This window comes from Camelus ferus, chromosome 4 (genome assembly GCF_009834535.1).
Source record: "Camelus ferus isolate YT-003-E chromosome 4, BCGSAC_Cfer_1.0, whole genome shotgun sequence".
NCBI classification, from domain to species: Eukaryota; Metazoa; Chordata; class Mammalia; order Artiodactyla; family Camelidae; genus Camelus; species Camelus ferus.
In genome coordinates, this window is record NC_045699.1 from 72,480,006 (window position 1) to 72,507,909 (window position 27,904).

At 53.5% G+C, this 27,904-nt stretch overlaps 1 protein-coding gene across 7 annotated transcripts in view; it reads right to left on the reverse strand.

Annotated features, from left to right (window-relative positions):
* Positions 1-27,904, reverse strand: part of NACC2 (NACC family member 2) — a 66,476-nt gene that overhangs the window by 9,444 nt on the left and 29,128 nt on the right. For 4 of the 7 annotated variants that reach the window (XM_032478761.1, XM_032478756.1, XM_032478757.1 and 1 more), the window contains one exon: positions 20,273-21,224. In XM_032478761.1, the coding sequence (XP_032334652.1) occupies positions 20,273-21,161 (889 nt within the window). In that variant the 5' untranslated portion in view covers positions 21,162-21,224. Of the gene's footprint in view, positions 1-20,272; positions 21,225-21,575; positions 22,021-22,533; positions 22,679-27,904 lie in introns of those variants that run through there. The other 3 variants (XM_032478762.1, XM_032478758.1, XM_032478760.1) reach the window with 3 other exon arrangements.

A 27,904-nucleotide genomic window follows, 5' to 3' on the forward strand; every position in this document is an offset into this window, starting at 1 on the left:
GTACTGTCACCCCCTCCCCCGGCCTGTTTTCTCACAGCAGCCCCCGTTCCACAGGTGGGGGGACAGCCCCTCTGTGAGCGGGCCCTTCCCCAGAGGCTGCACCATGTACTCCCGGCCAAGAGCAGCTCCATAAATATTTGCCCGCAGTAAAGCCAGGCGGTGGCAGAGCCTCAGGGCAGACACCATGTCTCCGAGGGCCGGCTCCAGCCCTCCGGGCTGTCTGGGAATGTCCCTGACAAACCACTGCTGGGGGGACATTCGGGGACCCCTGAGTGTACCCAAACCTGCAGTTGTGATGGGGTGCTGGGCTCAGGGAGTGGGGGAGGCCCCCTCTGATGTCCCCATGCCACACGTGGGCACAGGAATGGCACACAGGACATCGGGCAGATGACTGGCCCACCTGGAGCCTCCTACCCATCCATGCACCCACTGGCGGGGGAGCTGAGGACTGCCCCTGGCCTGCAGGGAGTGCCCAGCCCCCAGGGGGTCCAGCAGGCAGCCAGGCAGGGTGAGGCCAGAAGCCACATAGAGGCCCCCATGGTGGACAGGACCCAACCTCACCAGGCTCCACACACCAAGACCCTTCAAGCAGGCCCCCAGTTCCTGCCCTGCACCTTCCCTGCATTTCCCTGCCACCCCCTCCTCATTTTCTTGCCGAGGATCCAGCCGCCCCTGGCAGTGTCGCATGACCGCTGGCCACTGCAGGGTCGGCGAGAGGCCTGCACAGAGCAAGGCTCCCTGCAGATCCACTTCCTCACCAGCCCTGCAGCCTCCCCCTTCAGGCTCGCCCGCTTCACCCTGTGGCCTGCACTCAAGGCCGTCCCGCCCAGACAGAGGGCAGGGGCCCTGCCTCCCTCATCTGTGTCCCCAGCACACGGGAGACTCTGCGTCACCTCCCAGGAGGGCCACCTGCTCCCGACTGCTGCTGCCATTGAGAAATCACAGCTGCCCCAGGGTGGGCCCCCGCCCACCTGGCTGGGCAGCAGGGCTTGAGGTGAAGGCCCAGGGCCTGTCTCCACCTCGCCCACCCGGCCACAGGGTGCCCAGGCGGGGTCTGCAGGCTGGAAGGGCCCCAGCTGCTCGGATGGCCTCCCAGGGCTGGGTTTTCCTTGCTGAGGACACCGGCGCACGTCAGAAGACTTAATGACCCCTAGGCGGGAGGGCGGCTTGTAAAACCTCCCAGGGCTCAAAAACCCAGAGGTCGAGGCCAAGTTGGAAGCTGCTCCTCCCTCAGGCTCAGGGCAGTGGCTCTGCTGGGAGGAGACCCAAGGCCACTCAGAGATGGTCAGAGGCAGGTGCACCTGGCCCCTCGGGCTGGCTGGTGTCCTATCCTCTCTTTACTGTGACACCCCCTGAGGGGTCACAGGGAAATTCAGCAGAGGCACCTGAGCCTGGGAGTAGGGGAGGCCAGGTAGGACCTGGAAGCCACGTGAGGGTTGTTGTAAATGGGCCTCAGGAGGGAGGGTGGCAAGGAAGGGTCCCCAGTCCCAGACTTCCAGAACTGGGGACAGTGTGAGCGTGAATTAGTCCCAACTTATCTTTGCACCAAGCTCTCGTGGAATAAGGGTCAGGGTTGCCCAGCCCCTGGACAGTGAGCATCCCCAAACCACAGGATGGTCAGTTCCAGTCCTGAGGGTGGGCTGGGGGTGCCGAGACCCACCTGCTGCTCTAGCCTCTCCCCATCCCCCATCAGGGACGCCCAGGCCACCCTCCACCCTGTCTTCTCGGGGTTCAGCCCCTCCTGGGTTGGCACTCGCCAGTGTGCCCAGGATGTGGGTGGCACCCTGTGACTTCCGTTGCCTGCAGCCAAATTCCGGACGAAGGAGGCAGATTTCCCAAGTGAGCAGAGCCCCGGGGGTGGGGGGGGCTGCAGCACCGATCAGGGCAGCCATCAAGAAGGGTGGCCCCTCTGGGGTCAGGGAGCATTTCCACCCAGCACTCTGAGGAAGGCCGGTGGGGTAAGATCAGCAGAGAGCGGGCAGACTCTTCCAGACCTGGAATTACCCAGGGGCTCAGGGGAGCACAGGAAAAAACAACCAGGGTGGTATTTTAAAACATAATTGCCCGGCTGCCCCCCCACCCCCCAGCCTGCTGTGACTACGCAGACTCGGAGAGCGGAGCGCCAACGCTGGCGCCATGGCATTTACAGAAAGTGTGCTCACCAGCATAAATGATCCCCATCCACAACTCCTCGTCCCGCCATGCTTCTCCAAACAGCAGCAGTTGTTTGCGCTCCACGAGCACGGCCCCCCCCCCCAGCCCCAGCCTGGCTCCCCGAGAGCCAGAGGCTGTCAGATCCAGAACAACCGAAGGAGCCTCTTCTATTTCTGCTGTGCCACGTGCCGGGTCCTGCGCCAGCTAAAAATACCCTGAACAGCGTGGCTCATCTGGAAAGGTGCTCTGAATGGATCCACGCACCCCTGCCCCTTCCCAGCCCCAAATGCCCCCTGCGGCCAGAGCTGAGCTTCCAGTGCTCCTCCTTCTAGGGAACAGGTGCCGAGTGACAAGGAGGTTCTGGAAGCCCAGAGTGACTTGCAGCGGGCCACAGTGACAGTCCCTCGAGTGTCCCTGGTGGCCTCTGGGCGGGTCACTCCAGTGCCTGATGGCAAGGGTGGCGGGAGGCCCCCCGCTGGGCTGTGGGCAGGGGCGCGACAGCCTGCAGAGACTCTGGGGGTCCCACTGAGGTCCCCCTCCCCCTCGGAGGCCTCCTGATGCCCCAGGACCGTCACTGAGGCCGAGTGGTCACCTGTACCCCCAATGGTCCCAATTATAACCAGCAATGTTGGTTTCCAGGATCGAGAGCTCCAAACATTTAGGCATGTGAAGTCTGGAGAGAAGCACATGAAAGCAATTAGCTGTTTGTATCAGGAAGTGAGTAATCGCTCTGCATGTAGGAAAGGTGAGTCACGGTCACAAAGGTCTCGACAGAACGATCTAGAGCAGCAGCTAATCTGGGCAAATGGGCAGCAGAGATTGAGGGCAAGCAGACAGCTTCCCTGGGACCACAGGGGCCCAGGAAAACGTGAGTGTGTTCACGGGGTGTGGAGTGGGCCCTGCAGGGGATCCGACCGGGGACCAAGAAGGGTCCCTGTTGTGCCTTCAAGGCCCTGCTGCATCCAGCTGGTGACACTCCTGACCCACGGCGGAGGGACATCACGCCAAGTGAGGTGAGCCCAGCACAGAAGGACACAGTCTGCAGGACCCACTCACAGGATGTCCCTGGAGGAGTCAGACCCACAGAGACAGGAAGTGGACAGGGGCCGGGGGCTGGGGGAGTGGTTGAGGGGAGTGTTCAGTGGGGACAGAGCTTCAGTTGGGGATGATGAGAAAGTCCTGGCGGTGTTGGCTGCACAACAATGTGAATGTGCCTGATGCCTCTGAGCTGTGTCCTTAAAAGTGGTTTTAACGGTAAATCTTACATTATGCATATTCTACTACAAAAAAAAAGTTGTGTTTTGTTTTTTTTTTTAAAGAATGAATGGAAGGAGGGAAACCAGGAGAGTCACGCTGGCCTCAGCCCTTGAACTTTCGCAACCTCCTGACTGGGAATCTGAAGAAAGTACTGGACCCTCTCCCCAGGCAAAACACCAAGATGCCTGCCCCCGGGGGTGTTGTCCGTCCGGGAGGCCCCACGGGATGAACCTTGTTCCCACCCGCAAATGCACAGAGTTTGTCCTGGGGAATCACCACCAGAGACAGCCAGGCAGCCCCCACCCTCAGAAGCCCCCAGTGTGGGTGGCCATCAGCAGTGACCGAGCCACCCTGGTACAGCCGTAGTGGGGCTCCGTGGAGGCTGGGCAGGCGGTGGGGTGGACAGAGAAGGTGACGCCCGGTCTGCAGAAATGTATGCCATTTGTTAAGATGGTGGAGTAAGAAAACAAACCCTTACTCCTTAATTATATAGAAAAATACAACTGAAACAAAATGGCAAGGAAAAGGCTGCCACACAGTGCCTGATGCCGGCTTCCTACGAGGCACAGTGACCGCACCTGCCGGGCGCAGACTCACGTGGTTGTGCTTGGCAGGCCCGCGACAAAGGTGCCCACGTTCTCTAGGAGGAGGGGAAAGGTACCGAGTTGTGGGTCATACACAGGCACAACCGAGCTGAACCTCGTGCCTTATACAGAGAGGAACATGAACGAGACACAGACCGGGGTGTAAAACATAAAACTACAAAATCTCCACGAGAAAATCTGTGATCTCAGGTTCAGCTAAAAGCTCAGCCGTGACCTCAAAAGCACAGCGCCTAAATAAACTGGACTTCACCCAGACGAAACCTCCCTGTCTGTGAAAGATGAGAAGACAAGCCAGCACCGGCCGTGGAGGGATCTGCGAACACTGCATCTGGCAGAGCTTTGTGCTGAATATCTGCGGAGGACTCTCAAACTCAACAGAAGGAAGGTAAACAGCCCAGTTTTCAAAATGGGCAAAAGATCTGAACAGACACCTCACCATGAAAAGACACCCAACAGCATGAGCCACTGGAAGACTTTGATAAACTGGGGGTTCGAGATCTGCAGATACTCACTACTACATGTAAAATAGAGAAAAAACGAGGTCCTACTGTGCAGCCCAGGGACCTGTATTCAGTATCCTGTAGTAACCTGTAATGGAAAAGAGTCGGAAAAGGAATATATAAACGTACGTGTATAGTGAATTGCTATGCTGTCCACCAGAAGTTAACATTGTAAACCAACTATATTCAATTGAAAATGTAAAATAAAATTAAAAAAGAAACATACGAATTAGAACCACGCGGAGACACGACTGCTCATTGACTAGGACGTTCAGTGCAGGACCCCGAGCCCAGCAGACGTGGGGGACGCGGGGCCAAGGGAACTATGCAAAACGGCCGGAAACTGCATGGCCGTCGTCACAGTCAGACACACACTTGGTGGACGGGCCAGCAGCTCCACCTCTAGGTGTTTATCCAGAAGTGAGAAATGAGGGCTGGCCTCACGGAAGCCTGAGCATATCCACACCGGCTCTAGTCACAAATGCCCCAGGCTGCAAACACCCAAATCCCGCATCAGCTGAAGAGATGGCTGGGTTGCCACCCACACCACGGGTCACTCCAGGACCACAGGAAGGCACAAAGCACTGATGCACAACGTGGGTGGACCCCAGGGTCACGGCGCGCAGTGGAAGGAGCCAGTGTCATGAGGTTTCCTCCTGGGGGGCTCCACATGCAGGATGGGCTCCCAAGACACAGCCCTGGGGACAGAGAACAGTTCCAGGGCTGCAGTGGACGGGGCGGGGTGACTATGGAGCAGCGCGGTTGGGCCCTGGGGGTTGACGGAGCTGTTCTGTGCAGTGGGCACTCACACCACACCACTCCGAGCCCAGGCGGCCACCCAGCCCTCCCCAGTCCCCTTCTGCTCAGACTGGGTGGCATCTACTCACAACAGACACACCGCAGGCGATGAACTCCCTCAGCAAGAACGATTCCAAAAGCTGCATTTTAAAAAGTTGCATTAAAAATAAAGTTGCCTGGACTTGCAGGGCCAGACCCGAGAGAGGGACCGGCCGCTGTGGGGCTGGGCAGGGAAGGCAGCAGGGCTGAGGGTGTGCAGAGACTGGAGGGGCCACGGCCCGGGAACTGGCCCCTAGGCCTGACTTCCCAGCTTCCCTTCGATGTATGTGCTGACCACTAAGCAGCACATGTGCAGGCCCAGATGCAGAAAGCTCCAGCCAAGAAATGAAAACACAACCTCAGCCGAGAATGCGGTGTCTCACCTATGGGTCAAACACTGCACTTCGGGGCCTGCCAAGGAGGCGGTGCTGTGGGCAACACCAGGCTTTACGCCGAGACCCAGAAACAACCTCGGCCTGGGAGCAGGGCAGCCAGGAGCAGCCGGCCTGACTTAGCCCAGGAGGTCACATCCCTGCTGGACAAACTGAACAGCTTCTCACACGACCTCTGACAACAGCTCCCAGACCCTCTTTGGAACAGAGCTTCCAAAATGTCTTCACACAATGTCCAGTATTCAATAAAAAATTACCAGGAATAGGAGGAAGCAGAGCCAAGGGATTTAAGAACAAAAAAAAAAAAAGCCCACAATTTACAAAAAGACATTAGGGCAACCTGCGACAGAGAACAGGCAGACACCATCTTTCAAATAACAGCTCAATTCGTGTGAGAAATGTACAAGATGGATAATTTCACCAGAAAACCAGAATCAATAAAAACAATCAAATCCTAGGTAATATGACTGGCTTAAGAGGAAATTAAACAGAGCAGAGGAGAAGATTCGTGAACTGGAAAGTAACTCAATACAAAATATCCAGATTCAAGCAAGAGAAGAAAAAAGAAACAGAAAAGTCAGAAAACAGAACAAAAGTCACTGGGAACCAGCGGGAGGAGGTGAAACCACAACCTGTGTGTAAGGGGAGCCCCCGGGGGAGGAGGGAGGGCGTGTGGGAGGCTACGACGCCCGAGGTTCCAAGCTGATCAGAGACCTGAAGCCTGGTGAAGAGCGGGCTCCCAGACGAGAGGGCGAGGGTAAGGCAGGGAGACACAAGAGCGCTGGAGAAAATAATATGCAGATAAATGTAAACACGGCTATTTAAAATGGCGACAAAAGGGCTGGGACAGCTAGAAATGTGCACAGAACTAAAATACCCACACTCAGCACGACGGGGGTGGGGCACAAAGGAGGAAAAAGTGACGGAGGACTTCGTACAGGGTAGGGGGCGTTGAAGGGATGCTGTGAGTCAATGAATGTTGAAATCTCTAACCCTTAAGAGAACAGTATACAAACTTACAACAGGCATGGGAAGGGAAATAAACAGAATAAAATGCTTGATTAAACAGAAAGGGGGGAGATAGAAACAGAAAATCAGAGGGGACAGAGGGAAAATAGTGACGATGGCAGATGAAAGAAACCCTAAGACCTCAGTAATTACATGAAAGGTAAGTGGACTACACACTCCAATTAAAAATTTAGACTGTGTGAAAAGACACCTGCACCCCAGTGTTCATAGCAGCACTATGTACAATAGCCAAGACACGGAACCAACCTAAATGTCCATCGACAGATGACTGGATAAAGAAGTAGTGGTATATATACACATACAGTGGAATACTACTCAGCCATAAAAAAGAATGAAATAATGCCATCTGCAACAACATGGATGGACCTAGAGATCATCATTCTAAGTGAAATAAGCCAGAAAGGGAAAGAAAAAAATCATATGATATCACTCATATGTGGAATCTTAAAAAAAAAAAAAAGGACACTATGAACTCATCTACAAAACAGAAACAGACTTGCAGACTTAGTAAACAATCTTTTGGTTACTGGGGGAAGAGGGTGGGAGGGGATAAATTTGTGTTTGAGATTTACAAATGTTAGCCACTATATATAAAACAGATTTTTTAAAAAGTTTCTTTTGTATAGCATAGGGAACTATGTTCAATATCTTGTAATAACCTTTAACGGAAAAATATATGAAAACGAATATATGTATGTATATGCATAACTGGGACACTGTGCTGTACACCAGAGGTTGACACACTGTAACTGACTGTACTTTAATAAAAAAAAATAAAAATTGGGGTCAGTTATAATTTCTATTCTCAAAAGAGAATAAATAAAATTCACTGTAATTATAAAAAAAAAATTAAGATTGGATAAAGGAACAAAACCCAAGAGACGACCTTAAACAAAAGGACAAAGAAAGTTTGAAAGGAAAAGATGCAAAAAAAAGATGCAGCATGAGGACACCGCGCAGGAGGGTGCTGGGGCAGCGCCGCGGACGCGAGACCACGCCGACCTCCACACGCGGACTTCGCAGCGCTGCCGACTGCTTCGCGGTGCTAAGAGGACCAGTCGACAGGAAGATGAAACAGCAGGCACCCAATCAAAACCTCATAACAGCTGGCGGAACTGAAAGGAGACACGGCGAATCTGCAAGCACGCTTGGAGATTTTTATATCCCATCTCTTTAGCGATACAAGAAGATGAAAACAAATCTGAAAGAGTTTGCAAGATTTGCCTTGACTATAGGTGCCGCTTACTAGGCTGAACAGTGCAATTTTCCCCCAGTGCACACGGAACATTTGCTGGGGGGCACAGTCCGTCTCACCAAACGTCAGGGCAGCGAAGTGGTCTGAGTATAGCCTGTGACCACGGGAAATTTAATTTAGAAGTTATCACAAAAAAGTGACCAGAAAATGTAAAACATGTTTGGAAATTTAAGCAATACACCACTACATAACCCAAAGGTTAAGGGGAAAAAAAAGTCACTAAAGCATTATGAAATATGTTTAACTGAATGATGATGAAAATACGACATATCAAAATGTGTTGGACAGAATTAAGCTATGCTGACTGGGGAATGAAACGGGCAGCTCTAAGTCCATATAGTTTAATTAATTAATTAACTAAATTAATTAATTTTGAGGGGGAAGTAATTAGGTTTTTATTTACTCCCCCAAGTGCATGTATTTTAAAAGGCTGAGAAATCAGTGATCTAATGATTGATGACAAAAATTAGGAAAAGAATAGCAAGTTAACTCAAAGAAAGCAGAAATAAATTGAAGTTAAAACATATGTTTAAGCACAGTTGACCCTTAAGCAAGGTGAGGGTTAGGGGTGCCAACCCTGCACAGTCGAAAGTCCACATGTAACTTTCGAGCCCCCCAAAGGAAACCTCAGCTACTAACCAGAGGTCGTCAACCAGAAGCCTCACTGATTATAAGTCAGTGAACACACGTTTTGTATGTTATTTTGTATTTATACTATCTTCTTATGATCAAGTAAGGTACAGAAAAAATTGGGGGTGGGGGGAAGGTCCAACTTCAGCGGTAGAGTGTGCGTCCAGCATGCACGAGGTCCTGGGTTCAATCCCAGGGAGGGCACCCCTGCGGAGCCAGGGGCTCCGAGCTCAGGGTCTGGCCAGAGGCAGACTGCTAGACACCAGGCACTCTACCCACCTCCAGGAGGTGGGCACTGAGGAGGGCGTCACAGCTCCGGAGATCCCCCCACCCCTAAAAAAGGGGCCAAAAAAGTTAGGAAGCCGAATCCAGAGGTCTGCAAAAAGAACACAACATCACAACGAGGCTGAACTCATTCCAGGAATGCAAGGTTTTTTAATATTCGAAAAAGCAGTTTATAACATTAACAGAGCAGAAGAGGAAAACTATATGACCACGTAAATATTTAGAGAAAAGCTTTAGTTAACATGCAACACTTATTTACGAAAAAAAAAACAAAACCTCTTAACCTAGGAAAAGAAATTCCCTTAATGTGATAGGGTATCACAAAAAGCCGAGAGCAGATATCCTACTTAGAGATGAAATATTGGAAGCGTTTCCTGAGTTTGGAAAGGAAACAAAGATGAATAGGAAGCTCTGGCCAGGATAGTTGGGCAAGAAAGTAAATAAAAAGGTTAAGGATAGAAATAAAGAAATAAAACTGTCACTCTTAGCAGATGACATGACTGTACACAGATAAAGTCCAAAAGAATCTGCAGATAAACTATTAGAATAAACAAGTGAACTTAGCTAGATAGCCAGATTTTTAAAAAAATAATCAAATTTGTTTCTATATACTAGCAACAAACAATAAAAAAAAAGAAACTAAATGTCATGTAGATTAAAACAAAAAGTGAATTTCAAGGAATAAATCTAGCAAAAGATGGGCAGAAAACTACAAAATATTTACAAGAAAAACTGAAAAACACGTAAATAAATGGAGAGATACACCCAATCTTGCAGGCATCAGTTCACCGCAGACTGACCCACAGAGTCAATGAAATCCCAACCAACTTCCAGCAGAAATTGTTGTGTGGCATATGACAGACTGATTCTGAAAGGCATATACAAAAAAAGTAGCCAAAGCAAAGCAGCAGTAAGGAACAAAAACCTGGAAGATTTACACTACATACAAACTAAGAGCATGAGTAGTGGCACAGGGATGAGCAAAGAGACTGAAGGAGCAAAACGGAGTTCAGACAGAATTCACACATTTTACAGACGTCTGGGGTACATCCCAGGGGACACCGCGGTGCAGTCGTGGAAAAGATGGTCTTCTCAATAAAAAGGGGTAGATCACCTGGAAAGTTATACAGGGAAAAAGTAAAACTTGAGCGCCATATCACACCACATCAAAATAAATCAATTCCAGATGTACTATGAGAGCCTTCATAAGAAAACAGGAGAGTCAGAATCTCGACTGTCCGAGGAGAAAAGCAGATGCAGGGAAGACAGGAAGCTGGGAGAAGTCTAGGACGTTGCATTTGATTTAAATTTAAATATATCAATTCCAAGAGATTTATAGATATTAAATACTACATATAAAACAGATAAACAGCAAGTTTCTCTTGTATGCACAGGGAACTCTATTCAATATTTTGTAGTAACCTATAATGAAAAAGAATAGGAAAAGGAATATATGTAAGTACACGTAGGACTGAAACATTAGACTGTGCACCAGAAATTGACATAACATTGTAAACTGATTATACTTCACTTAAAACAATTTTTTTTAATCAATTCTGAGCTCTGACTACTAAAAGGGTATAAAAAAGGACACCCCAGTAGCAATAAGCAAACCTCGCACCAAGATCTTGGTTACTAAACACCATTCCCCACTGAAAGGGAAACGGGCACACTCCACAGCTGGGAACATGAAGTCTAAGATGCGCCTGGGACGTTCTGCCAAACAATACAATACGAAAAATGCTTAAAAAACCCCACAACTCTACACTAACACTAAATAAATAAGAACAATAAGTGAAGGAATACAATGAATAGGAGGGGATGGGGGGTGCCCTTCCCTAAAAGACCGCCAACTGATAAACACAGGCGCTACAGAACTCTGAGGCTAGATCACCACTTTGCAATCGTCAGAGCAGCAATCAATCCAACGAGAGCCATCAATAAGTACTGAAAGGGAAGCACGGATCTTCTCTCACAGCGACTCACCTGGCAGGGGTCACCTGAACCAACTGATGTAAGGGACCGCCATCAACGCTGGCCCAGACCGGGGCCGTGTGCCTCCTTCCACTGCTTCTGCAGAAGCCCAGCAGAGACGCACACCACGTACCTGGTCGTGAGGCGAGGCCTGGCAGACCCAAACGGGGGCACCTTCTACAAAAAAACAGCCCGGGTTCTTCTAAGAGGGAAGTGTCACGAAGGAGAAAGGCTGAGAATCTATTCCAGGATAAAGGGACTACAGAAAATAAGCTCAAATGCAATGTGTGACTGAGCCGAAAACTGGATCAGAAAACACCCAACACAGGTACAAAGGACACTATTGAGACAACTGGAGAAATCTGAGCACTGATTTATGGAGGACTGTGTCAGGATTGACTTTCCTGAGTTTTGAACACTGTTTGAACTCTTGTTTAGGTAAGAGAATGTCCTGTTTGTAAGCAATGCTCAATATTTTGGGATGAAAAAGCGTAATATCTGCAAGTTGCTCCCAAATGTTTCAGGAAAAAAAAGATGACACCTATAAAGAGAAAAACAATGCTAAATCAAATGTGGCCAATTCTTCCAGCTAGGGAGTCTCAGGGAAAGGTACACAGGAGTACTTTGGACTTACCTTGAAACATTTCTGTAAATTTAAAATGATTTCAAATCAGAAAAATTTTAAAGGATACACAGAGGAACATCACAATGATCCTGAGGTAAAGGAAGATTTCTTTAAACAAGACATGAAAATTGCTATTGATAAGGAGAAAAAAACCTAATCAATGCATCAAAATTATATTAAAAATGAAAAGGCAAGTTGCCGAGTAGGAGAAGATATTTATGACACATACAACTGATAGAAGAGGCCTCTTCAGTGTATACAGAGCTCGTGAAAAGTTACGAGAAAAGGACAGATCACTCACTCTACAAAAGTGTGGAACAGAAGATTCAACGGGGTGTTTCACAAGGAGCCAACCCAGTTGCTAAGACTATGAAAAAGTGTTCAAAATCACCCCTCGTTGTGGAAACTTAACACCATGATAAGAGACTCAGGACAACAGACCGCAGGTGCTCAATATGCACAACGTCCAGCATCTGCTAAGAAATTAACAGATAATGTGGAGAATCACAAAAAGGTGCCCCTAAGGAGGAGAAAAGTCAGTAGGTATTACCAGACCAAGAAATGACAAAGGGGATGGCATCAGCAGGCAAAGACTTTAAGCCATATATAAAACATGATCAGAACTTTAAAGTAATGTGAAGGCAGGAACTCAGTGAGGGGAGAAACGGAACCTGCAAATAAGAACAGAACGGAAACACAAAGGTCAGTGACTGTGAAGAGTCTGCCATGGAAATGAGTCCATCTAAAGCCTAAACAAGAAAAAGGCCAAAAACTAGTAAGTAAATAAAGCCTCGAGACCTCAGGGACAAAGCATGATCAGCTGGAGTTGTACGGGAAGGAAGGGGCACAAAGATATCTGAAGAAATAGTGGTATAAATGCACACGTCTAAAAAGCTCCACAAACTCTAAGCAGAATTAACAAAGGAAACCACACAGAAGCCCATGGTCATCAAATCGATGAAAACCAGAGAAAAGCAGGCTGGAAAGAAAAGATACAGCTCATGCCAAGGAGCTCAGAGAAGAATGACTATGACTTCCTGAGGGAAAAAAAAAAGCATTTCAGAAGACAAGAGAACGACATCTACTGAAAGCAGTAAAGTGACAGTCAGTCTAGAATTCTATACCCAGCAGAAGTATCCTTCAAAAACGAAGGTTGAGGGAGGGTAGAGCTCAGTGGGAGAGCTTGTGCTTAGCATGCACGAGGTCCTGGGTTCAATCCCCAGCAGCTCCAGTAAAAATAAATGAATAAATAAACCTAATCTCCCCTCCCAATGAAGGTGACAATTGTACAATGAAAACTGATTAATTTTATTGTACATAAGTTATACTTCAATAAGGCAGATTTTTAAAAAAGTGGTATCAAGACCTCTTTGTAATTTTCCAGAGTTCATTCATCCCTAGGATGGTAAGAAATATTAAACGAAATTCTTCAAGCTGAAGAAAAATGATACCATTTGGAAACTCCAATCTATACGAAGTCTGAAGAACCAGACAAGATAAATATGTGGGTAAATATAATACAGTTTTTTGGTATTTTCAATTTCTTCAAAAGAAAATTAAATATCCATTTGAAAAAAATTAGAAACTTGATCTGTATCTCACAACTTACACAAAAATTAACTGAAAATGGGCCACAGACTAAACATAAAACCCAAAGCCATAAAACATAGGGGAAAAAAGTTCTTACAATCTTCTTAGGTAAAGACTCAAATATAATGTGAAAAGCATGAGCTGTAAGAGAAATGACTGATCATTTAACTCAAGATTTTAAAATATCAATGAAAGACACTATTAAGAGAAAGAAGAGATAAATTACAGTCTGAGAGAAAATGTTTATAAATCACATATCCAACACAGGACTTTTATCTAAAATGTATAAAGAACACAATACTCAACAACACTCCATATTCAAGCCACCCAATAGAAAGAGAGCAGAGGACTCAAAGAGGGACTTGATCAGAGCAGATGTACAGATGGCAAAGAAATACACAAGGATGTTCCACATCCTTAGACATCATAAGACACTGGAAAAATACAAATTAAAGTCTCAATGAGGTATCACTACAAACCGTGAGAATGGCTTTTTTTTTTTTAAGACAAAACCAAGTGCCAGCAAAAAACAACCAAAAGGTCCCCTGACTGGCAAATGGATAAACCCACTGTGGTACAGACACACAGTGGAACACTACTCAGCAGTCAGAAAGAACGAACCACAAATTCACACAACACTAATGACCCTCAAATGCATTCTGACTCAAAGGGCCACATACTGTATGATCCGACCAATATGACAGAAAACAGACCAGCAGTTGCAGGAGTTTTGGGGGAGGGGGAAAAAGGGGCTGCACGAGGGATGGTGAAGTGTAGGAGTAAAACTGCTCTGTATTTTGATCATGGAAGTGATCATATGACTATATGCATTTGTTTAAACTCAGAGAACAATATACCCAAAAAAGTAAGTTCTACTCTATTTAAATTTTAAGTGACTAAAAATGGAAAAGAGATAATTGGCTATTTCAAGTAAAAATAGTAACATAAGGTTTACAGCCTATGAAGAAGTGAAATATTTAACAACAATTGCACAAAGGACTAGAGCAGGGAAAATGAAAACACAGTTTTGAGAGTCTGAGATCCACGGAGGGGGCGATATACCTGAGAAGTTTGATGGGGTAAGTTATATTCACGAGTCAGCTCCAGACAATGGAAGCATGGGTGGAGGTGGGAGTCAGGGGGTCCTAACTGCTAGGTCAACAGTGGATCTAAAGAAGAACTCTGGAAAAATTCAATCAAAAAGTACTAGAAAAGAGGAAAAAAGAAAATATGACAAATAATACACAAATAGTGAGGTGACAGATCTGAATCTAACTCCATTGAAAATTACATTAAACGTAAATAGTCTAAAGACTCCCAACAAAAGATAATCAGACTGTATAAAAAAGCAGATCTCAACCATGTGATACCTGTAAGAAACGCACTTTAAGGGGGAGGGTACAGCTCAAGTGGCAGAGCTCGTGCTTAGCATGCATAAGGTTCTGGGTTCAATCCCCAGTGCCTCCTCTAAAAAATAAATAAATATGTAAACCTAATTACCCCCTCCCCAAATTTTTTTAAATGCACTTTAAGACACAGATGGGTTAATAGTAAGAAGATGAAAAGAGCCAACACCAGGCAAATACTAAATATGAGAGCTGGCACAGCTATATTAATACCTACATAGATCAGAAATGGATACATTCCATGAAAGATACAAATTACCATGGCTCCAACAAGATGAAGGGGAAATCTGAATAGTTCTACACCTAAACTAACGGAAGACGTAATTAAAAACCTTCCCACAATGAACAAAAACAACAAAACTGCAGGCCCAAGTGGCTTCACTGGTGAATGAAACACTTAAGAAAGAAATAACATCAAACATATACAAATGCTTTCAGAAAATAAAGGAGAAAGGACAATAAAGTTAGCACATCCTCCTACCACAACCAAAGACACTACAGGGAAACTACAGATAATTAACCTTCACGAACTTAAGAAAGTTATTCCTTAAGAAAGAAATTCCCTAAAAAAGTATCAGCAAATTGAATCCAACAATAGGTAAAACTATAAAAAATAATGACAAGTCGGGTTTACCCTAAGAATGCAAGGGGTGGTTCAACATTTAAAAATTAACTGATGCAATATAACACATCAGTAAAACTAAGGAGAAAACCAACAAAATATATCATTGGATATAAATAATATAATAATCATTTCGATAGATGAACAAAAATACAGCCCCACTTGCACACGGACGTCACGGCAGCGAGATGACAGAAGCCCAACACCACTGCAACTAGTGGCATGTCCACAGCGTGGGAGATTACTCAGCAACCAAGAGGACCAAGGACCCACACTGAGAACCTCAGGGATGAATCAATCTCAAGATACAGTAAATGAAAAAAGTCAAAAATAAAAGACTCTGCCACAAACAATAAATGCTGGAGAGGGTGTGGAGAAAAGGGAACCCTCCTACACTGTTGGTGGGAATGTAATTTGGGGCAGCCACTATGGAAGACAATATGGAGGCTCCTTAAAAAACTAAAAATAGTTACCATATAATCCAGCACATATCCAGAGAAAACTCTAATACAAAAAGATATATGCACCCCTATGTTCAAAGCAGTACTATTTACAACAGCCAGCACATGGAAGCAACCTAAATGTCCATTGACAAATGACTGGATAAAGAAGACGTATATTTATATAATGGAATACTACTCAGCCATAAAAAAAGAATGAAATAATGCCATTTGCAGCAACATGGATGGACCTGCAGATTGTCATTCTAAGTGAAGTAAGTCAGACAGAGAAAGACAAATATCATACGATATCACATGTGTGGAGTCTCCAAAATGATACAAATGAACTTATTCACAAAACAAACTTACAGACACAGAAAATAAACTTATGGTTACCAAAGGAAAAAGGAGGGGAGGGATAAATCAGGAGTTTGAGATTAGCAGATACAAACTACTAAATGCAAAATAGATACACAACAAGGTCCTACTGTAGAGCACAGGGAACTATATTCAATAGCTTGTAGTAACCTATAATAAAAAGAATATGAAAAACAATATACACACACACATAAGTATAACTGAATCACTATGCTGTGCACCTGAAACTAACACAACATTGTAAATCAACTACACTTCAATTAAAAAAAAAAAAAGAAGACTCCATTCTTTGTGATTCCATTTACGGAGACTCCAGAAAAGGAAAAAACCACAGTGACAGGAAGCAGGTGGGTGACTGCTGGGGCCAGGGGTGGGTAGCGGGGAAGGACCTCGGGAGACATTTGAGGGGAATAAACTGTTGTGTATCTTGACGGTGACTGTGGTACTTAACTGATTACAACGACCTAACTCGTCATCTATATACTTAAAATCAGTCCATTTTATTCTGTGTAAACACTTCAATAAACAACAAAGAGGGGGAGAAAAAAAGGCAGGGTCTGTCCCGCGTCCAGGCGTAGGGACAATGGGCACATCCGGGGAAGGAGCAGGACCACCCGGGGCCACCACACATGCTGGCCACCAGCTCTCGGGCCACCAGCCATGCCCTGGCACACCAACTAGGCCCCAGTGGAGGTCCCCTCCTGGGAAAGGGTTCACACGGAAGCTGGCGTCTCCCACAGGGAGCCATGGCTGCGTGCGTGATTCAACATCTGCCCCGTGAGGGGAGCGGGCTGGGAAGGCTGGCCAGGCCTGGAAGCCAGAAGGTGGTCAGAACCACAGAGGACAGGGGAGGGGTTCCAGGTGGGTGTCGGAGCCTCCCTCGCCATGCCCTGTGCTGGCTTAGTCCCCCCACCCCACAGCCTCCCTCCCAGGGGCCAGGGGCAGCCTGCCCTGACGCTGACTGCCCAGCCATGATTCAGTACTGGTTCAGGGTCCAGTTTGTGTCTGTCTGTCTCCACTTAGTGGGGGGACCCATCCTGGCCACCACTGCTCACAGCCTGCAGGGACCGATGTGCCCAAGGAGCATAAAGGAGCCGAGACTGGGGAGCAGACCCTGTATGGCCCCCGTGCCTCCCCACCCCAGAACCAACACTGACCCCTACGGCCCGCACTGCCCTGGAGCTCCCTGCCTAGCAGCTGACATGCTCGCGGGGAGCCCCCTGCGAGGTGGGATGAGTCTGACCCGGCCCCATCAACACCCCCACGTTAGGGCCTCCCCGGTGCCACCACTCCTAACAGCAACAAATCAGAAACATCCCTGCGTCCTTCGTCCTTCGAGGGAAGGGGGTAGCTCAACCATCATCCTCCACCTATGGATAAGGATGCAGGTCGTGGAAGGAGGGAGGAGACATGGGACAGGGCGGGGGGCCGCTGCTGGGGGAGCCATCAGGAGTCCATTCACTTCACCTGTGGTGTTTAAGCCCTTAATTTCCACAACAAGAGGCCTGCTATGTAGGAGCTGCTGATGGCTCTTCCCTGGGGTGGGGATGCCCAGCCACAAGGCCCTGCACACAGGGTGCTGGTCAAAAGACCTCTGAAGGTCACTCAGGCTGACTCTCCCTTGGCAGGTGGGGAGACTGAAGCCAGAAAGAAGAAAGGGCTCCCACGTCCCTGAGGCCCCAGAACTTCACCTTAGAACATTCCGGATGCCACCAGCTCAGAGAGCTCTGCCTGACTCTCATCCAGGCCCCAGGCCACCAGCTGCCCAGGGGGTGTGAGGATGTTCCCGACCAGGCCAGGCCAGTGCACAGAAGGAGCCTGGGGTATGGGGAGCCGGCGCCCAAGGAACCACCAGCCTTTGGGGTTGGGCCCCTCTCTGCCTGCTGTGCCCCCATGGTCCCTCCCCCACAACCCTCTTCCCAGCGCGCCCGGCACCCGGTGATGCCAGTGACGTCACTGCCAATAACCTAGATTTTAACCAAGAAATTGCACACCCTGTCCCTGCCCCACTTATGGGCTCACCGAGGAGAAAACCAGACTGGACCACCCCAGGCCAGCTGGAGGCATACCGCTTGCATGCCCCCTGCCCCCTCCAGTCTCCCAGCTCCCACCATCCTGACCCACCTCCAACAGCCCTGGATGGGTGGGGAAGGGCTCTGAGGGCCGAGGAGTACAGGAACACCGGCCTTGGCCTCAGTAGGACTGAGTATGTTGTCTGACTTGAGGGGAGGGCTGGTGAGACGGTCTCGCCATGGTGAAGGCAGTGGGGCAGCTCGGCTTCCCAAGCCCTACCATGGGCTGCCCACAGCCACTGCCCCCTGGCTCCTTAGAAAATCCAAGGACGCAGGCAGGCCACGACTGTCCTGTGAGGAGGGGGTCCAGGCCCATGCAGCTGGAAGGGCAGGTGCCCACCGACCAGCTACTGCAGTGCTCCCTCACCAGCAATCCCAGTGCCCTGTCCTGTTTCTCAGTGACTCAGACACATCGAGGCCTGAGGCCACACTGGTGGGCAGGGGGCTGTGCAGGGAGGGTGCTAGGGAGCCGTCTGAATTAGGGTCCTCTCGTGGTTCCGAGGTACACCTCTACAGGCCACTGGGCCCTCAGTAGATCCGCTGTGACCCCTCCACAGAGCCCTGTCCAGCTGCCGGCATGGGGCTTCCACAGAGACTGCGTGGTCTACCCTGGCCCCACGCAGCCTGCTTCCTCAGGGAAGGGGCTTGGGAGCCACCCAGGGCCCTCTGGCCCTGTCTTGGTTCTAAGGATCTTCCCCCTACTCTGGTAGCTGTCAGCTGGGAAGTGGAGACAGAGAAGGAAACAGCACACGGGCAGTTCCCAGGGGTCTTGGCAAGGCCTGACCCACACCAGAGCTTGCAGTTTTCCCACTAAGAGAAGAAACCTAGTCCAGATGGAAGTGGTCTTGGTGTCAGTGTCCTGCAGAATTCATGTAAGTATGACAATATGCATTAAAGACAATGAGTTCTAGGGAAAACCAAGGCAGGCCTAGGGCCCCAGGGGGAGCTCTCGGGGGCAGTGCCTCTCCCACAGCTCTGAGAGGGACCCAGGTTGTCCAGACCAGAGGCCGAGACCCAGCCATCCAGTCCTCAGCCACTAAGGGGGCCGGGGGGTCCCAAGGGCCCAAGCTAACCAGTGCTCCTGGCTCCCTCCGCCCTTGCCCCCGGCACTAAGTCTGCACGAGTGTCTGCCTGGAGGTTGCGGAGCAGAATGAGGAGGAAGAGGTGGGGAGCAGCATCTGCCCTGTCAGGGCACTAGGACATGGGAAGTCTCAGGGGAGGAAAGGGTCCCCACACTGCCCTGTGGGGCCTCAGCACGGGCACGTCACTTCCCACTGGCACCACGTATCTAGTCCAGCCCACCGGACACAGGCCCTGCATGCAGATCAGGGCAGGAAGCGGGCCCAGGCACACAGCCAGTTTTCCGGGAACACAGAAGGCTGGAGACACCGATCCGGGGCCTCAGCTACAGGACCCTCCACCCAGCAAACTCTGAACGGCCTCCAGGGACAGTGGCACAGCCTACAGGCAACACCAGGTTTCTCAAATCAGAGCACTTTGGGCTTATAGCTCCCAAAGGCAGGAGTCCCCTCTAGTCTCAGAACAAGTTGAGGGGCAGCTCATTCAATTCAACAGGCACTGTCTGGCCTGTCCTTTGGTGCTGGGCCCAGGAAGATGGCCACTGAATGGGACAGGTCCAAGGGAAACTCTGAACTCACTGAGAGTCAGAGAGAAGGCAAAAGCACTTGGGTAGAGAGAGGGCTGAGGTCAAAGGTAATGGAGATGGCCTGCTGGGGCACTTCAGACAGGGACACTGAGGTCTCGAGCAGGCGAGTGACCAGCCTGGGTCACACAGTACCCTGTGAGACCTCAGGCAGATCCCTGGTCCACTGAGGCCCTCAGTCTCTTCACCTGTCCAGTGAAAGAAACATGCTACACTGCAGCTGGACACCTTCCCATGGTCCTCTCATCTCATCCAGGATCAAGTTTAAAGTCCTTCACTAAGGCCCTGCAAGACAGACCTAGGTCCTGCTCCCGCTTCAGGTCTCAGATGCTGCCAGCTCATCCAGTCCAGTTGGGGACTCTCCCCTGCACACCTCTGGCACAGGGGCCTCCCCGAGCTGTCCTGGCCCCAGGACATGCCCATCTTACTGCCAGGCTATGCGTGCCACCAGATAAGGCCAGGGTTGCCTCGGTGCCCACCCAGGGCCTGAGGTCCACCCGGGCCTGCTGGCGGGCGGCTGCAGCAGTGGCGTGGGGCCAGGCCCCCACTGTGCGTTACCTGCATAGCTGCCCGTGGCCTTGATGTACATCTGGCCGTACTGCTCCTCCACCATGGTGTCGTAGGCCTCATCATCCTCCTCATCCTCCTCGTTGTGGTAGGAGGTGGGGCTGTCGGTGGTGGGCAGGCTGCTGGCCCCCGGACTGGTCCGCTCCCCCTGGGAGTAGGGCACCTGCTGGATGCTGGGGATGAGGGTGGCCAGGCTGGGCACCCCATAGTAGGAGACCCGGGGCAACTTGAGAGGGGCCGTGCCCGCCGCAACCGCAGGACCCACCGCCGCCGTCCCGCCGTCCCGGGGCCCCGTCTCTAGCGGGCGCTTGGGGGCCAGGCCCGGGCCGGCGGCTAGCGGCAGCTCCATGGCTTCATGCTTCACGCGGGTCAGCAGCGGGATGGGGACGGAGGGGGACACGACGTATGGGGGGGCGGTGGCAGCGGCCGGCTGCAGCTGGTTGCAGGGACTCTGGGGCTCAGAGCTGGCGTCCTCGATCATGGCGGTCTGCGAGTCGCAGTGGGGCGAGCTCACCTTGAACATGAGGTCTGTGCCGCGCTCCACGATGTGCTGGATCTGCAGAAAGCCGGCTGTGTACATGACCACGAGCTGCTCGCTGGCCGCCATGGTCAGCCTGCCCGTGTAGCAGAAGGACAGGATCTGCTGGAAGCAGGCGGGCGGCACGGTTCCCGGCAGCTCGAAGGCGCTCTTGCTGTTGCCGCTGAACAGGTCGCGGAAGTAGAGGCTGCTGGCGGCCAGGACGGCCCGGTGGGCCTTGAAGGCCTGGCCCTTGACCACAATGGACACATCGCAGTAGAGGCCCAGCAGGCGCTGCTCGTTGAGGCAGCCGAGCACGGTGTTCCCGAAGTTGGGGATCTCGATGTGCAGCGTCTGCGACATGGCGGGCAGGCACCGTGGGCTCGCCTCAGACTCTCAGCGCGGGAGCAGCCGAGCGGGGCACATCTGCAGAAGAGGGCAGGAGGCACTGTGGTCAGGTTCCTGGATGGCCCCTCGAAGGGCCGAGCTCCGCACCACCCCCGCTCTGCCCCGAGCGCCCTGTGCCCTCCTCTCGGGTACCCCAGACTTCCTCCAGCTAACACAAGCCAGACCAGGTCTCGTAGCCGACCTCACCTACAGTGGGACCCTGGCTGGACCAACAGTGCTGTACAGGACGCCAGATGCTCTGAGCCAAGTTCCCAACCAAGGGATGCCCCCCACGCCACCCTGGGCTGCTCCCAGAGGCCGCCCCGGAGAGAGCGTGAGCCCTGGGGGGGCCGGGAGACACCCAGTCCTAGCAGAATAAGAGAGGCCTACACAGGCGGCAGATGGGCCATGAGGTCCGGAGTGGGGCAGTTCAACCGCGGCGCTCAGAGGGGTGACGGCGGCGGGCCCGTGTCTGCACAACTCTTCTCCCAGGAAAAAGTTAGTGGCAAAGGGGCCCCTGGCTGCCTTTCCCCTGGGAGGGGCCAGAGCCCTGAGCATGGGGCAGGGCACCATAGGGCTGCCTCGTGGGGGGTCTGTGGAAGCTTTGGTTTCGGTTTGCGTTTCAGCCACGCAGCGGCCAGCCAGCAAGGGAATTCCGCCCGCCAGGCTTAGAAGCTGCCCCCTCAGTCCCCTGGAGAGTCAGCGGGGTGGGGGTGCCCAGGGAAGTGAGCTGAAGCTGGGAGAACTCGGCGGCTCCGCCACCTCTGCTCCCTCTCCCGGCAGAGACCTCGGGCCAGAGGGGTCTCTGAGTCCTGACCGGCTCCCGGGCTCCCGGGCTCCCGTCAGGGACCGGCTGCCAGACCAGGAGTTGGGAGCCTGTCGCAGCCCCACCTGCACGTACTCCTGGCCCCCAGCTTCCAACGCTGGCCAATCCCTGCTGGCTTGTTCCCAGCCCAGGTGACCACAGGGGTCGTGGGGAGATGGGGGAGGGCCCGGCAAGGGCTCAGATGCTGCCGGGATGCCACCAGCCCCCAGGGGCTAGGAACGGGGCTCCAGTGCTGTGGATCTGCTGCCGGGCTCGGAGGAGGGGTCCGGGATGGAGGGGCCAGAGAAGGCGCTGGCCCAACTCCGCGCAGCCTGTGGCCGTACAAAGGGCCGCTCTGTCCCGCGGGAGGAAAGTGCAGGCGGCCGCAGTGGCGCCGGGCGGCCAGCGGAGGGAGGGCGGAGCACTGGACCGGCCGGCAGGAGTTGGGCAGGTGGGCGGCCGCTTAGGGGAGGGCCTGCAGCGACCCCGCTGCGGAGAAGTTGCCAGCCTGGCCGGTGGTACCAGCCAGCGGGGGAGACCTACCTTTGGCCGCTGCCGCCGTGGCCCCGGCACTGCCCGCTCAGCCTGGCAGGGGCAGGCTTGCCCACACACCGGCCGCCCGCAGCCGCCAGCTGCTCGGAGAATGCAGCAAACGGAGCGGGAGCCCTTGGGGTGGGGAGGGCGCGAGGAGCCGGGAGAGGAGGAGGAGGAGGAGGAGGAGGAGGAGGAGGAGGAGGAGGAGGAGGAGGAGGAGGAGGAGGAGGAGGAGGAGGAGGAGGGGCAGAGAGAGAGTCTCGGAGCTGGGCTCGGCCGCGGCTCAGCTGCACCCAGCCCGGCTCTCTGGGGCAGCGCACAGCATCTAAATGAAGAGGCCGGATGCAGACGGACATTCAGGCAGCTCTCGGGAATGAATAGCCGCCTTTGATTTGGGAGCCGAAGTAAATGCCAGCTCCCAGCCCCAGCTTTAAAAACAGTGGAGTGTTGGTGCCAGAGGAATGCGCGGCTCCGGGTGTTGGTACAAGACAGACTTTTGATGACTCACTGCAATGCAAACAAAGATGGCAGAAATACTGTACTGTACGTGGAGAGACGCTTCGTGGTGCCACGGCAACTGAGACAGCCTGGAAATTTATAGTGCAGTTTTGCATATGAATTACCCAGCAAACTGCCACCCTGCCATCCAGTACAGCCCGAGTGTCAAAGCATTTAAACTATTCCAAACAGTCTGCAGGGCTGGCAGAGCTGCCTAACTCCTCTAGGGCGGAAGGGGGGTGACGATGATGGGGGAGGGAGGCCAGCAGGTCAGGGCAGGCAGGGCAGAAGCTGGGTAAGGGAGGGGAGCCCAGAAGGGGAGGAAAAGGAAAGAGATGAGAAGATGAGGCAGAAGAAGGAGAGAGCAAGGGGCCAGGGAGGAGGAGGCCCAGAGACAGATAGGGGGGCAGAGGCCCGGCGCCCCCACCCCAGTGCCCCCCTTCTCCACCCCCTCCTTGGGGTTCTAGAGCAGCAGGCCCAACTAGTCCAGCCCCAACACCCCACTCCCAGTCTCCCAGGTGGTCACCCTGGCCCCCAACCCCTCGGCCGGGGCAGCTCTCTTAAAGAAGTGTAACTTTGTGATGGTAACTGTTCCAACTGGGGCCAAGCAACCAGGGGCCCCTGATGCACCAGCCCCAGAGGTGGCAGCAGAGGCTACTCCCCAGGCTAGCCGTGCTGCTGGGCTGCGCGCGTGGGGCCCGCAGTGTCCACCCTCTGCTGAGACTTTCCTGGGCAGGGGCGGCCAGTCCTGCTCCAGAGGACGCACCTCCTTCGAGGCTCAAGTCACGGCCCACTGGATTGCATGGGCCCTGGGGCAAACCACTGGCCTGCCCAGCCTCAGCTTCCCAGCCTGCCACCAACTGTGGCAGCTGCAAGAAGGGACAGGGATCAGGCTGGAGATGGCCAAGTTAGGGTCTCCTGTAGTGTGAATTAGCCCTGGCGCTGCAGCAGGGAGGAGGCCAGGGCGACAGGCAGCACCCCTCCCGCCGGCCCCTCCAAGGCATCCGGAGAGAAAGGAGGAGCCACCTGACACGTCCTCATCCACACACCACGGCCCAGCTTCCAAGACCAGATAGATGCCGCTGAACGGGGGGCAGGAAGAAGTCCACGTGCGGAGAAGAGGCCGCAATGCCTCCACGCGGGCTGACGGCAGCTCGTGGAGGGACGGCGAGCTAGGCCTGCGTTCAGAGTGTGAACAGAAACGGTCCCGCCTGGAGCTCTGGGGACCCAGGACCGTCAGGGCGAGGAGAGCAGGGCTCAGCCGGACCTCCTCCCGCTTGAGACCCACACTGGCAGCGCCGTCTCACCGCTAGCCGGGTGTCGCGTCCTGGCTCGGCTGCTGGGTGAAGGAGTGTGTCCAGACCTTAGGCCCCTCCTCATCTGTGCCTGACAGATCGTCCAGTGCAGTCGAGCCCAGAGCGGAGGCTGGGTGAGCGGGCCCTACCCCATCGCGCTCCCAGGCCACAGGGCCTTGTCCTCATCGCCCCTGGGAAGCTGTACAGGGCCACAGGCAGCTTGGCCAGAAGGGGCTGTGTGGTCCTGGTGGTCTCTCTTTCCTGGGGCCTAGGAGAAGCCAACTGGCCCCCAGATGAGGGGGCTGGGGCCTTGGGGTGGGGGTTTCAGGCACAGCCCCACCTGCCCACCCAGCCACAAAGGGGAACAGACTGGGCACAGGCAAAGCTGACGTGGGGAAACGGAGGGACACTCAGAGCCAAAGGACAGCAGGACCCATGATGGGTAGGGAAGGGCAGGAGCCAACCCCAGCCTGGGAGCAGGACTCAGACCCCAAGGAACCCAGGACACAGCCCTCCCCTGCCCACGACATGAGCTGCCCCCTCCTCTGTGCCGCACCCTGGCCCTCCCCGGAACGGAGCTGCCTGCTTCACTGCCACTTCCTCAGGGAAGCCCACCACCCAGGTGCTACTCATGAGCTTACGGGCTGCCTGATGCCTGGTGGGCATTTAACCCCATGCTGGGCTCGGCTGGGGAGGGCCGCAAGAGAGGCGCTGTGCTGCCCAGAAACACGCACAGCACAGCAGGGAGGGCCCTCCCAATGGCCCCCTCCCCAGACCCACAGCCCCCACCACCGGGAGCCTCCCGGAGAGAGGTGGGGTCTCCTGAGCCAAATGGGGGCTCTTGTGCCACAAGAGGGGTGACCCAGCCTGCCTGGGGTGGGCAGAGGCACACAAAGAGGGTCCCCATTGCCCTGGGCTGGGCAGGGAGTGGGCAGGTTCTGACCGAGACTGGGGGACAGCGCGAGGCCTGCAGAGCTGCCCTTCCAAGGGCGCATCCTGGGTTCCACTGGGCGGGTCCTACAAAGGACTCTGTCTGGGACTCGCGTATCAATGGGGGTCGGGTTTACCCTCCAATGGGGACAGCAAGGGTCCAGGGAGACAGCGTCAGGAAAGAGCCCGGCTGGAGCCTGGTACATGCTACACCTGTAAGCTGCACCTCAGGTGGCGCTACCTGCTGTGACCTGGGCGGGAGGGTAGTGGTCCAGGTGGGCATCTCCATCGGGCCGCAGCCCACCTAGGCCCCCATCTGCCCTTTAGGGACCTGTGCCCCAGGGCTGGGGCCCGACCACTCGCCCAGAGAGGGGACCAACCTCCTCCCCTTGGAGGTGATGAGGCCGTCTGGTCCCCAGCGATGGGGACCACCAGCCCTGTTGCTGCTGTGTCCTCAAGCCACCTGTGCGGGTGAGCCTGCGCCCCATGGCCCAGCCTGGGAGAGCCCAGCGCCAGCTGGTTTCAGGCTGCTAGGCTGGAGCAAGAACAAAGCTGAACTTCAGGAGAAAAGAAAAAAAAATAAAGGTTTGGTTTACACACCCAGGGCCATGAAAGCAGGCCCAGCCGAGGGCTGACCCTTGGGCAGAGGCCCGAGAGGAGAGGGGCCAGGGGCCTGCGGGGACCACAGGGGCGGCCTCCTCGCCCTTGCCTGCCCAGCCCCACACCACCACCTCCTCCTTCTGTGTCTCAGCTTCCCCACCCCCTGCTACCCAAGCAACACCACCTGCTCTGTCTCCTCCACAGCAAGATTCGCATGCCTGTCCGCTTCCGGAAGGTTCTGAAGGGCCGGACGGAATGTCAGAGATCCCTATCAGTGTTCATCCCAGCCATCCTCAAAGCCACTGCAGCACAGAACCCTTCCGTTCATAATGCCCTTCAGAATGGAACCCACTTTGGGAAACCCTGTGGAGTCCAGCCCCTGCAGCTATGCCAGCCTTGGGCGGTGGCAGGGGGTTGGGGGGCGCTGCACACAGACTCCAAGGCCTCCCCCGGAATAAAGGGCAGGGTCTCTTCTCTGTGGACCTGCTCTCGGGACGGCTCGGATTCAGGCCCCGGGATTATGGATGGTCAACCAGAGCCCCTCCCAGCCCCCTACAGGCAGCGCAGCACGAAGTGGGGCAAGAGACGGGCTGGACGAGAAGCCTGTGGGGGGACGTGCATGCACGCAGGGGCCGGGGGGGCCAGGTCCCACAGAAGCCCAGCCAGGGCCAGCCCGGCAGCTCCCCGTTCCCCCTGCACCCAGCCTAGACCCCAAAGAGTTTCCAGTGGCACCCCAGGGTGGAGGAATGCAGTGTTTAATTTCTGCAGGATCACTACCAGCAAGGGAAAGAGAGGCGAGATAAATTAAATTAAATACAATTATTTTGCAGGATTTAATTTTACCCATCTAATAAGAGGTCTGGACCTCGGCAAATGCACGGCCATTAAACACAGCCACAGCAGGGGAGGCGGGGGGCAGGTGTGCCAGGAAACATTCTGGCAGGAGCAAAAGCAGCCCCTGTCACCACCTGCCTCCCCTGACCCGAGCTGGGGACACACCCCCATGGCAGCCCCACCATCTCAGGGTCTCAAGAGAAGCCAGCCTGGCAACAAGGACACTGCCTAAGAGGCAAGGCACTCCAGTGGCCTCATCCCCCAGGTTACTCTGAGTCAGCACTAACACACGTGGGCACGTCGGGGTGTCAGGAGTACCGCCTAGGCTGCTGCATGGGAGGCTGCAGGGAAAGAGTGAGGGGGGCAGGGTGGGGAGCGGCTCACGCTGGCCAGTGGCCTGCAGAGCAACTGCCTTGCCTTCCAATTTCAGCGCAGGCTCTGGTTACCTGGGCCTGAGGAGGGAGCTCCCTTGCACCCTGCCCCTGGGTAACGCTCTGGTTGGCTGTAGAGCTCTGCTCCTCTGAGGGGCAAGGGGGATGCAGCCCAGGGGTTCAGGTACCTGTTTGAAGCAAGGCCACCGGGCTCTGAGAAGCCAGGTCCCCGGAGAGCTGGGCGACGCACCAACCCATCTGAGCCTCAGGTTTGCATTAAACTTACAATACATCACAAAACCATGGCTGGGCCACCACGGGGCCTCGATGCTCATGGAAGGACACAGGCGGGTGGGAGCAGGGCTCCGGGGTAGGGCCTCAGCCCCAGGAGCCCCTCTCCATGGTCCCCACTTTTGCGCTCACCTCCCAGCCCCACCCCCTCCAGGTGGGGTGGAGGCTGAGGCACCCAGAGGGCAAGCTTCCTGCTGCTCAGGCCTCGGGCAGGACTGCACCCGGGCACCACCCTCCCCAGCTTCCTGCTTTCAACACCCATCATCCTGGGCAACCTAGGTCATCAAGGGGGTGGGGACTGACCCTGCTGGACACAGGCACCGAGGCCTGGACTTGCCCTGGGCCCTCAGGACTCTGCTGCGGAGATGAGAATTCCATCTCAGCCTCTGTGCTTGGCTGTCCTGGAGTCGCCTGTGCCCAGGGAAGGGGGCACTCAGGCCTCTGAAACCTCAGGATCACATGGTCACCGGGTGCCACCCCACCTCTGGGACAGCCCCCCCCCCCCCCAGGCTCAGTGTGCTCCCGCCTGACAGGCAGAGGCCAGAGGCCTCCTGTGTTCAG